At 43.4% G+C, this 12572-nt stretch overlaps 1 protein-coding gene across 1 annotated transcript in view; it reads left to right on the forward strand.

Annotated features, from left to right (window-relative positions):
- LOC139652015 (protein kinase C alpha type-like) overlaps window positions 1-12572 on the forward strand; it is a gene marked incomplete at its 3' end in the record, with an annotated part of 123966 nt that overhangs the window by 47471 nt on the left and 63923 nt on the right. The window contains exon 3 of the mRNA XM_071528938.1: window positions 10960-11042. Within this exon, the coding sequence (XP_071385039.1) occupies window positions 10960-11042 (83 nt within the window). The remainder of the gene's footprint in view (window positions 1-10959; window positions 11043-12572) is intronic.

The raw sequence follows: 12572 nt of genomic DNA on the forward strand, positions 1-12572 counted from the left end.
AATAGAGAATGAGATGATTAATGTGCGGCGAGGACCGCTCACCTCAGACTGACCCCAGACCAGCTAGTGTACCTCTGACCGTCCGCCGTACTGTTTTGGTCCAACCCGTGCCACAGGAGTCTGCCATTACGGTTGATTGTAATTGTTATGCCTACAAGTGTCCCCCTCAAGTGCCCATTGAGTCATTTCTGCAGACGGCAATCCACATCCCACCATTACACACCACGCCTCTTAACCGCTGTACTCCACAAGTGCCCATTATGCGCGCAATATGTATATGACTCCTTTCCACTAGCCGCCAATTATGCATTTTCACATACGACACAGACGTCCATTATGCCATCAGCTATCCATGTTTCTTCAACTAAGCTTCGATTGAGTCTTTCAGATCCCCATCATCTTTGCTATACCCTGGAGCTTTTGCAAACAGATGGAACCTAATTGCCATTTTGAATGCAGAACCTAACCAAAAATAATTACTTTTTAACAGCAGAGGGACTGCATCGGTGTTCAAGAACTAATGCTGCAATGGATCAATGCCCAGAGGAGACATTTATTCAGGATCTCAAGAACTTTGCGAGGGAATTTAAATCATGTTAGCTTGTCTTTAATTGGATCTTGTTTGTGAAAGCTCAGTGGAACTTGGAGAATTATGCGCGGGTACGCCAGTCAGGTAAACACGGTTTTCAAAGTTCAGCTCTGAAAACTTTCATATGGACTTAGGTCTAGTATGACAAATTGGATGCGGCAAGCCCACCTTCAGTGCATGTACGGCGAAACAACTCAGCTGAATATTTCCCACACACTTTCTGCTTCCTAACTTCATCTCCCCAAGGTCTCAGCCCTCGATCTAACGGACAGCCAGCGTCAGTGTTTTCGAGACAGTTATAGGTACAGTTGAAAAGACTCGAGTTGCTTTTGTGCCTGACATTCAATACAAACATAATCGAGGTAACCTAGAACAAATTTGCTTTTTTTTCCTCTTGGACCTTGGTTATATAAATGTCTGTCTAGAGAGTATATAGTGCAGTCATAAGGAAGGAGATAAGCCTCAAGCTCTAATCTTAAAGCAAAAAAAAATTCAGCTTAATAAGAATTCACAAATACCAATATATCAAAAGACCAAGCCAAACCTGGAGCCACTGTCTGATAATGATTTGGAGACTGAATGTTCGAGCTTTTACACTGAAATGAGCTTCATAGTGAATAGTGACATTGAATAGCTTGATAGCGTATAGCTTGAGCTCCATTTCATTGAATACAAAAAACATGTCCATCTTAACAAGTCATTTCGCCTCATTAACTCTTAAAATCATATTTTTCTGAAAACAATTCTGCTAATGATGTGAGAGAATTCATAGTGTTTCCAATGCATTTTCACTGGTTTCAGGATTTTCTAGAAACAAGTGTCAAGATCTTGAAACACAGTAATGATTCTGTCTCAGGGTCTTTGTTGCTTTCATATTCAAAGCACTAACTGGTGGCCTTGTCTTTATCACCATAGCACACCATAGAAGTACACACACACACACAAGCTACTTTGCATGCCGAGTTGGCTTTGGTCAGGTATGTTAACAACTATGTTTCACCACCAAATCTGAGTGAGTAACGCTCTTCCTTCCCTCAACGACTAGTGTCAGCAAGGCATTTAACCCTAGCAGAGCTGCTCAGCGGCCGACAGTAGAAGCTCCCAAGTATATGTTGTACTGCAAGTACTGTGAAGCCGGGCGTTGCTGAAAAAGTACTTGGGCACACAGCAAAGCATATAGGCATAAAAATGATTGATGGATTGGAAGGATTGAAATGTGAATGAAGTGTTTTGTTTCCCCCTATCAAGTAGTCCGGTTAGATTTTGGAGCACCTTGCTGCATACATTTGCGTATTAATGAGGAAAAATGGCAGAACAGTAGGCAGCTCGAGTGCCTCTTGTTTACATCTCTGTATATGCAGTGAGATTGCTACCTGCCTTGCTCAGGCCAATCTCCTGCCTTAACAAGAGTGGTTTCATTCAATTACATGCCCGCGGCTTCAATTCGTGCTGTGAGACAGGCTGCTTAATTTCCTACGATAACGTCATTATGGTTTGACTTGTTCCCTTGGAAACAGACTACCCTTATACTGGATTTGGCATTTTAAGGCCTACACTTGCAGTGCAGGGTATAAGGTTTTAAACTGGTGGATACTTTTGGGCTGTCCCTAGCTTCTCTTCTCTTCTCTTCTCCCCTCCCTCCAGGGTCCCTCCGCAGGGTTTAAACCAGATGATCCTGAAGACATTGTATACACATTCTACACCTTGTATGCGTATATATATGAATGAGTGTGTGTTAGCCTACAAGCTGATCCTCACCCGGGCAGCAGCAGCTCAGCCAAGTGTGACTAACCTTCCTTCACAAGCTTATTACAGCCTGTGGAATTGGCTTAAATCCTCCCTACACGCCCCTGTACACACTCAACGCACAAGAATTCCCAAGAGCCCCCGACTCACAAAGCTCTCCTTAAAGAGCTTCATTTAAGTAATGCTGGGCCTGTTTCATGTTTCACCGCTAATGACAGAAGTCTGAATCGGCTGAACGCTCCGAATACAAATTTTGAAGACCTATCACTCATTAACTATATGAAATTTAAAGCCTTTCAGACTTCTGCAGCAGTCTTATATCCTACCTGTTTCCTTGACATTTTCAAGAATGCCACCTGATGAACTCCTGATGATATATCATTATGTGAGCTTTGACTCATAAAATTGAAATAGAAATGAAATAACAATTTGACACATCACTCTTTCTTGATTCTATATGCCCCATCTGTTGAGTCAGTGTTGAATAACAAAATGATTTCTTGTAAATTTAGAGCCGTCATGTATTAGTTTCCCATTTATTTCCCAACAGTATTGTTCAGTCCTGCTTGTTGCAATGCTATAGGATTTACAGCAGGTTTGTTAACACTGAGAAAAAGGGAAGAGCGTCTGTCGTCTGTCTAGTTCCTGAAGCCAGTTACACACCTGTTACAGTAGCACCCATGTCATATCAATGATGGTGTTATGTGTGTGGTGTGATGCATGAATGAGGTGAAGCAGAGGATGAACAGTGGTAATTGTGGCTCTTCTCTACTCCGGAGGCCGGTGCACTATTTCAGCTTTATGAGCCTAACGCCTGAAGGGAGGGTGGGGCGTATGATTGAGACATGAGGAGAGACTGCACAGGCGCCCGGCCAGCACAGTTTTACTGCTTTGCAGAGGCTTTGCAGTTGTGTCACAGATCTCCCAGCAACCTGGCGCCATCATGGAGGTCCACTGGAGAACTGGCTGTGTGCAAATACTGTCTAAATATTTAACTACCAGGCTAGAAAAAGAGAGATATTGGAAAAAGATTGTTGTAGTGTGACTGTAGGTCAATTCAGTAATGGTCTAAGTAACAGTGACTAAGGTAGACTTGTTTCCAAATTTAGATTATCGTGATACAGTCTTTTACCCTAGTCTCTACTCCAATGCTTTACAAGTTTACTAGCTTGAAAAGTGTCAGCCCAGTTAATGTATACAAACAGTTGTTTTTTGGCTTTATTAGCTAGTTAACTAGCCAGCAGGCTATTTACCAAAGCAACTTATGTTAATGTTTAACGTTTGACTACTAGCCACTACTAACGTTAGCTTCTACTATATACTGTAAGTCAGCTAGTGTGCAAGTCAGATGTGTTAATAACAGGACAGTGATGGTTAGCTGTCCAGATATAGGCCCTACTGTAGTTAGCTAGCTAACAAACTGACATTTCGAAACACAAATGATGGATTAATGTTTGATATCAGTTCCCAGTCAAGAACAGCAAAAAAAAAATAATTTAACCAAGTTAAGTCTATTGAATTCTGTTGAGACGGCCAAGTTGTTTGTTTAGAAACACAATCAACCATTCACAGCCACTGTTGCCCAAGCGCTTACATATTTTCCTCAGTATGCCACAATATTGAAACTGTCTCATTGTAATCATTAAAGAGAAAAAAAACTGCAGCTGAGTGGTTTGAGAATGAAGTAGGCCCACTGATTGCACTTATTTATACCTTAATGAAAAACATGATGTAGAGTCCAAAGATACAAGGTTTGTTGATTTGCACAGTAATCACAGTTATTTAGTAATTAATGGATGCCTGGCTGACTTGTCAATAATAAGCCTTTTTATTTAAAAGGCAGAGATGCTAAAAATATCAGTATTAGTTTCCGCTCTGATAAACCCATATCGGTCAAATCCTAGTTGGTATACTGTGTTCCTGCAAACCTATATTTCAATTTCCCATTTTCTCCCACTATACATGCAATGGCAGAGCAGAGTAGACACAGCCAGGGTCAAACCTAAGGCAGTCTCCATGTAAACACTTTCTCCTTTTCGCCCCTGTAAGAGCACTTCACGGTCTGACAGACAAACCTCTACTTGGCAATCAAAGGACCACTTGGAATATTCCTTCTCCTAAACGAATCAATATTGCAATCTAGCAGTTTGGCCAGAAACTTGAATATATCCACTAATTAATCAGAATACTAGAATGACAAGGTTGACATGTGCAACTGCGTAAAGCAAAGCGGTGAATAACAAACTTTTGTCTCCGTGTGCCGTCATGCATCAGACATTCAGAGCAGTCGCTGCTTAAGGATTTCTCTCATTCGCTCTTTCATGGCCACGGAGCTGTTGTTTGGCAACAGTGGTAAAAAGTGCTCGCTTGCAGATGTTCAGGTGAAGAAAACGAATAAAAGCTTCCCAGTCGGGGAAGAGAGGCTTTTGTGAAGGCCAACAGCGGGGTGCGGCGCTTCTTGACGGTTTGCTCTAAAAGCCCTCGCCCCCACAGTGCCATTGTTCCAGTGAGGCACCTCGACGAGAACTCGCATCTACAAACCTGATCGTTTTTATTTCGCCCTGAAGAGGCTGCAGAGAGACAAAACGTAAGGAAATTGTTCCTGTGAACCCGTGGCCGGGGCATGATTCGGTAGAAATCGGTTTGCTGGAGAGGGGAGAGCCTGAGACATGTTATCTTTGAAGTGATTTTTGCTGCGCGCTGTGCTGGAAGGTATGGTGAGGATTGGATAAGTATTGATTTGAAAGCCCTCATTACGTTCTCACCCGCTACATAATTCCTCCTGTCCTGAGAGTAAGAAAATGATAAGGTCACAGGCAGACAAATGCCTCCACTTATCCTAACTCAACCTATTAAAGTCACCATGACATTGCCGCTTTCCTGCCTTGCTAGAGCCTAAGCTGCCGTCAAGAGGTAACACCTCAAGTCGCCAAAAAATCCATTTCTTCAAGACTTGAGAAAAGCAGTTCTCACCAATTCTCCAACTGGCAGCTGCGTATTTTGGAACTCTACAATGGAGTCATTAAACCCTCTTAGGAAATGATGGACTGCAAATCTTTCAGTTCGAGTAAAAGAAACATGAAAAGCCTCCATTTCATCTCATGCAGCAGCAGGATAGAGCATTGCCTGGCTGAAGGTTTCTGCCTAAGCAGCAAAGACGCACTTATCGCCATACAACTCTGTGAGCTCAAGTTATTTCCTACCCGTTTTTTTTTATTGAAGCGGACTGCCCAGTCGCTCCCAAAAGTCATTGTTCTAATCCAATTGCAGCTCTTAATGCTTTACCGAACAAGCCACGGCTTAACATCTCACTGCCATCTTCGGCGTGACAGTCCGCCGTAAGTTCTTTAAAAACATTACAGCTCGGTAGCTTTCCTAATGGTTTGCGAAGACGGATGTGCTTGATCAAGAGGGTACTCAACACTCACCACCTCTGAAATATAGAGTACATTATCCTCTGACAGTGCCGCGGCTACAATGAGGCCGGCTTTGCCCTCGCACGCCCTAATGGAGATGTTGCTCCAAGTTGCCGTCAGAGGTGATGTATGTGGTGAACCTCTAAGTGTTGCCCCGGCCCCAGAACAAGTCCGCTGGAGCGGCCAATCACAGGCAGCCGAGCTCTAATGAGAACACCGGAGAGTGTATCCATGGAGACCGAGCTTGAACCTTCTTCAGTCTTCAGCCCTGCCCCTTTCCGACCCCCCTCTGTCTCTCAGTCCCTCTCTCTCTCTCTCTCTCTCTCTCTCTCTCTCTCTCTCTCTCTCTCTCTCTCTCTCTCTCTCTCTCTCTCTCTCACATGCGTACACACACAAACTCTCAGCCTTTCTCTCTCTCTCTCTCTCTCTCTCTCTCTCTCTCTCTCTGTCTCTTTCACACTCTTCACAAGCACGGCCCGTTCCATAAATCACCAGAGGACACACTTTTTCAACAGTTTTCTAGGTAACAGAAAATAGTTGCCCCGACAATTCAAGGCAGACAACAATGTTTGGTGTTTTTGCTTCTGGGACCGACCAATTGAACTTGAGATACAGGTTTGTGTAAAGAGGCAGGGAGGGGGAAAATGAAATAGAGGTGCCCCACAAAGCACACAGGAACAGAAAAATGGAGCAAGACTGAAGTTCAGTGTTGACCTTAGGCAGAGAGTTGTGACTCACCATGGTTATATCACGATATATATTCACCATAAGACTTACGTCCCTTGGTGAATTACACAAAATGCTTATGAGAAAGAATGCAAAATGGCTGCTACAAAAGCTTTTACATTCCCTGTTCTAAACACCTGGTGTCTGGTAGGTCCATAGTAGAATGAGACTTGTGTTTGAGGATGTTTGGTACGGGTCGTACTCACTGGAACATGCTGTATAAGGTGTCTAGGCCTTTGGTGGTAGCCTGGAATAATGTGTTAGCGTGAACCTGGGTGTCTCAGGCTACTATCGACTATTAGTATGAATTACGGAGATATTGTTAATGAATCATTGGGATTGATGGCCCGTCTGGTTTGCGGGTGGGCGGCGGTGTGAGTTATGGGTCAGGGTTTGATGTTGGTTATAGACTGGACTGGCCAATAGCTCCTGGCAGAGACGGAGCCGTGGGGGTGGGGTTGTAGTGGGGTGTGGTGGTGTGTGTGTGTGTGTGTATGGGGGGGTGGGGTATTGATTTCATCATCATTAAAGTACATGTGAAGACCAACAACAGCACACATCGACCCCTATGCTGTGTTTTTTGAAGATAGTGGAGGTTGTTATGTATGTAGGCTTGCAAAAGTATGACTATCTGAAACAGCTTTTTAAAAACCTACCTTGCCTGTAATACAGATGTAGGCAAAAATAAATGGGTATGGTTTTTTTAAAATTGTATCCTCAAGGGTAGAGAAGCAGGCCTGAAACTCTATTAGTCTTAAACAGTGTCAAAAGCAGCGACACGTCATTTGCATCCTAAGAGAAATCGAATATTCACAGTGTATTCAGCTAGCATACTATCCAGGTCTGCTGTTCATGTTATGACTGCCATTGTGGGAAAGTCAATAAGGTAAATATCACCAAATGCTAGTGGTAACTGCTGGGGATATCTGAACAGTATAACTGCTATTGATCCGAGCGCTGTGCGTGACAATGTTTAGAGACCCACGTTGGTGGCTTCAAATTCACTTTGTGCTGTTGGCAAAACCCCTTAAAAGTGTGATAAATTCACTAAAAACATCTTTCCCTTGATGTTCACAAAAAATACTGATTTTATACACCCACATTTACGCCTGTATTCTTTGTGTTAACACAGCTTTTATTGACGGCCAATCACACACTGAAGGTGACAATGTGTGTAAATTGTAAACAGCGCTGAATGTGTTGGACAGACGCTAGCATAATTATGAGATGCTAGCATATGAAAGCTAACATTATCTGTGAGTAAAAAGCGGTGGCTTCTTGCAGATAGTTGCTTATTGGACCTGGCAAACTTCAAATTCAGAATGCAGTCCACTCTGTAGGGACACTGAATATAAACAGATAGCAGTTCAATACTTGCCACTAAAGTAGCCAAGCTCACTCATGGGCTTTGTGAAAGCTGACACCCTGGTATTATGCAACACTGACTATCTGCCATGTTTGATTAATGATTTTGGCAGTACGAAAAATAATTAGCTTCTTAACAGTAACTATCTAGCTTGCAGTCACAACAGATCGGTTACACTGGCACGGTGAGAAGGAGGCTGGTGTGTTTGCTGGGATTAGGAAAGGAAATGCAACCAATGATATTTACCATAGTTCTTGACGTAAAGTACGGCAAGAAGTTCACCCAGTTCACCCAAGTCGAGGTTTTGGTCATAGAGTGTTTATTTAAAACTAACACAAACCCTGATTTTCAATAATCATTCATGCTAATTTACAGCCCAAATGCCTTGTAACCATGCAGAAAGCTGGAAAATTGCATTTGTCAATGGAATAGGTCTCTAACCTGGTTGTCTGCCACCAGCACAACAGGCGGTCGATCTACTGGATGTATAATATACTGAGGAAATATACTGTCATTGTGTACATGTTGTAATATATTCAAAATTTACTCAAGTAATTTCGACAGATATGCACTGGACTAAATGTATTACTTGACATTGCCACTTGCCCTTCGGTCTGACATAGTTTTTTTTAGAGCACCTGGCCAGTAACTATTGACTTTTATTGATTTACTGAAGAACAATGTTTTGGTTGTGAAATAATGAGACTGTGGGGAAACACTTTCCTCTTTGTGATCAAACATGCAGAATGCCGACAACGTGGTTTCCACTATGTCAAATTGTTACTTTGATCTTGGTGGTCCCCTATAGAAAAGCGGCATCAGTCAGAACAGCATACAGTGTGTGTTTGTGTGTGAGGACAGAAATGTTAGTTAACTAGCTATATTTAGGGCTACACATGTTTCTTAAGCCTCTGTCTGCTGGCCAGCTGCCAGGGGAAATAAATTCTGTATCACAGTGGACGACATGGGAGGAAGAGCTGAAGGAGAGGGACAGAAAATATGAACAGAAGAGACAGACAGTCTCACTGGCCGGAGTGATGGTTGCCATAGTTAGGGCAAGATGCAGCGAAAGGCTAGATGTTTTATAAAATATGTCGAGAATTTCCTGCATATGTTGCATAGTAAGTAGAATCAATGTATGGGCAAAGTGGAAGTTCATTAATAAATTCTGTCAAGTCTCACATTTGGCCCACACATTTTTTACCTCAGCTGTAACAACTTATCAATTATGCATAATGATATATAAACCTGTTTTATATGGCATTTGTCAGTGAAATGTAATGAAGCTATAATTGAGAAACATGCACTCCACTATTGTTTCACATATCTGATAGACTAATGGAGTGTTGCATTCCTGAGTATCAGTCTTTATTCATGGCTTCATGTTCTGTTTAAAGGACAGAAGGTGGAGAGATATACAGGCTTTCACCCACACCAAACAGCAGATTTATAATAATCAGAACAGCAGTGCTGTCATTACTCAGTTGTTTTCAACATGTCTGAATCACAATTTAGACTTCTGTGAATGAGAATATATTTTAGCATCAAAATGTACTGATACGTTAATAGTAGTAGTTTCAGTTTCAGCGTTCTGGCCAGTAACTGTGAAAAACCACTGGCTCCAGATGTCTCCATCTTTGGTGCTCTCAGCGTTCATTGCTGTGGTGTTTCAGCACTGCTCTTCCCAGAGATCACCTGTCAATCAAACGGTGTGGGCGGGACTGTGACGTCTTCTTCCTTGGATTTTCTGTTGATGCAGTTTGAGTTTCTCTGTTCTTTGTCCGTTCAGCCTTGGTGGCTATCACTGCTCCTGCTAACTACCCAGTTCTTCTTCTGTTTATTCCAAACAAACCGGAAACTATAATGCATCACTTTCCTTTTCCTCGGAAAGACCAGTAGCAGATTTCATGAACTGGCTATAGGTTGAATCACTATTGTGTTATATCAGTCGGTGATAGTAGCAAAACAGACATTTATTTCTATGAAAATGTCACTTCCTAAACGCCATTAGTGATCTGTAAGTGGATGCATGTGAAGAGAGAGAGAGAGAGACACTGCACACCACTTTCCTCCACTAGGCAGTAAAACGCAGCGAGGCCCCCGAGAGCGCATCACATCACCGACGCAGCACAACACAAACCACTAATCCAGTCCACTCCCGGTGCTAAGTGAAGACATTTCAAAACTGCCCACCAATTCAAACACTTCCATCTCACACTGCGACTTGAAAATATCAAGTCCTGGGGAGGAGGAGGAGGAGGAGGAGGAGGAGGAGGAGGAGGAAAGGGAGGGGCGCACTTGCATACCAAAAGAGAGAGAGAGAGAGAAGCAACACTTATCAAGACACTATCTATTGCCAGCAAATGTCAGCCTAGACATACAAAGACAGAACAATGAGAGTGTTTATCTATTATTAATGCTGGGCAGCTCACACGATTAGCACCCCCCCCCCCGCCCCTCCTCTCTCCTCTCGGTGTCACAGTGTTACGGGCGCCTTCCTCTACTCTCAGTGCGCTGCTGGCTTGTGCTGCAGATTATGTAGCGCACTCAATGACCTGGCACTGAGACCGGGACAGTGTGTGTGTGTGTGTGTGTGTGTGTGTGTGCATATGCAAGTGCCTTGGCGTGGATGTATGGTAGTGTTCGAGCGCGGATGCATGTGACGGGTGAACTTGGGTTTGCACGTGCATGCGTTGGTTGGTGTGTATGTGTGTGTGTGTGTGTGTATGTGTGTGTGTGTGTTGCATCTGCTTTAGATCCCGTCAAGTCCAGTGAGGAGGAGGTGGCACTGTTCTGTGCTATAAGAGCAGTCAGCCTGCAGGCAGGACTGGCCATCTGGACACATGATAAGGAGCCTGGCCCAGACATCAGTCCCTGTTTTTTTTTCTCTCTTTTCTTCTTCTCTCGCTGTTATCAGCTATCTCTCTCTCTCTACTGTGTCTACATATCAATCTAAAGCATCAAAATATACAGTATTTTCACCATCTCTCTCTTTCTCTCTCTCTCTACTGTGTCTAGATATCAGTCAAAAACATCAAAATATACAGTATTTTAACCATCTCTCTCTCTCTCTTTCTCTCTCCTCTCTCCCCTCCCTCCTCTCTCTCCCCTCGCAGTTTGCTGTTTTGTGGTCCACAAGAGGTGCCATGAGTTCGTCACGTTCTCCTGCCCCGGGGCAGATAAGGGGCCCGACACAGACGTAAGTAACTGAACCCCAGCTGTCGCCTCTCATACGCTTGCCGCCGAGGCGCTCCCCTCCCTGTCATTACATGGAAGTGCCCAGCATCAACCGTATGCAACATCACCACCAGGGCGCCTGCCTCTTTTCCCAGCAAATTGTTGCTCTTCCAAGTGACACAGCTGTAGAGCTGCCGTGCCATCCTCGCCTTGTTGTGAAGTAGCAGGAGGGGCAGAAGAAAAATGAGGTGTGCTCTTCTTCTGATGGGGATAATGTTTTTTTCCAAGCACCTAAACCTCAGACTTCAGGGGCGTTGGGGAACAAGACGAGTAGAAGGTTGAAATCAGTTCATAAGACATACCTCAGACTTCTTCTTTGCCTGATGTTGATGGCAAGGTGCATACATTTTCATCACAGCAAGTTGACTCATGTGACCTAATGCCGAATGAAATACAAACATGATGAAATCTAGTTTGGCCATGTATTTTTTATATTTATAATAACAGGTTAGCATCTCCATTTCAGTAGATCTCGAGAGGAGAGCCCTGATCTTTCACTTTTGTAGGAGCTATCAAAAAAAAAAGCTATTCAAATGCAAAATTCAGTCATGGTTGAATCACAGCAGCAGCAGGTGGCTAATTGAATTTATTCTCCTCAATGCAATGTCAATGTGTTCCAGTTGAGTCACTGGGCGCCACTTCAAGCACCTTGAGATGCTTTTAGAAAAAGCGATTTACATATTCCACTTAATGAGTCACCAACTCCAACCCCCCCCCTCCCAACAAGCAGTATATTATTTTATCTATAATGGCACATCTTGCAAACAAAGTCAACCCACATACAGTTATATTTTCCTTCCACAATGGCCTGTGATGTTACAGGTTGTTGGCTATACTGGAGTCTTATGGTATCACTTTATAAGATCACCCAACAAGACTGAGTTCACACAAAAGCCTGTGACTGGCTGGTGTCCATGTTGTTAGCACTGACCTGGCCTGGCCCAGAGACAGATGGGAAATGTATGGCTGGTGGCCAACATCCACATACCTGCATCTGCCTTGGCTGAGAGATGCTCATGGTACTATCATCTGGTTGCCTGCAACTGTCTGAATTCATGAAGATACATAGGACTCATGTTCATTAGTTGCTACATAACACCACAAACAAAAATCTCTAGATACACAATTTTCCTGTAGGCTAAAAATCCCCAACACTAGTTAATATTTGTGGAGCGTATTGGAGTGGAAATGCTAATTAGAAATCAGTTTAGCCTCTTGGAAACGAATGAATGAACTGGTAAGTGAGTTTTGTCAGTGATCCTGCAGTGGTAACGGCTATAAGTGTTCCCAATCATCAGTACATCTGTCCTCCATTAGCACTGGAGTATCCTGCTCTTTCTCAGATGTGTGTTGGATAACTCAATCGGCACGTTGAAACAGAAAAATTCATGTCAGTCATTCAGCTCGAGCCAGATCGGTCCTCGTGCCTTCTGACAGCTGGAAAGAGAACAAAACGATTTCCCCAATTACAGTTTCTCTCCGGACTTTAGCG

This window comes from Centroberyx affinis, unplaced genomic scaffold (assembly GCF_046629955.1).
Source record: "Centroberyx affinis isolate AG114_WGS23_722 - 3 ecotype Tasmania unplaced genomic scaffold, CSIRO-AGI_Caff_v1 ptg001740l_1, whole genome shotgun sequence".
NCBI lineage: Eukaryota > Metazoa > Chordata > Actinopteri > Beryciformes > Berycidae > Centroberyx > Centroberyx affinis.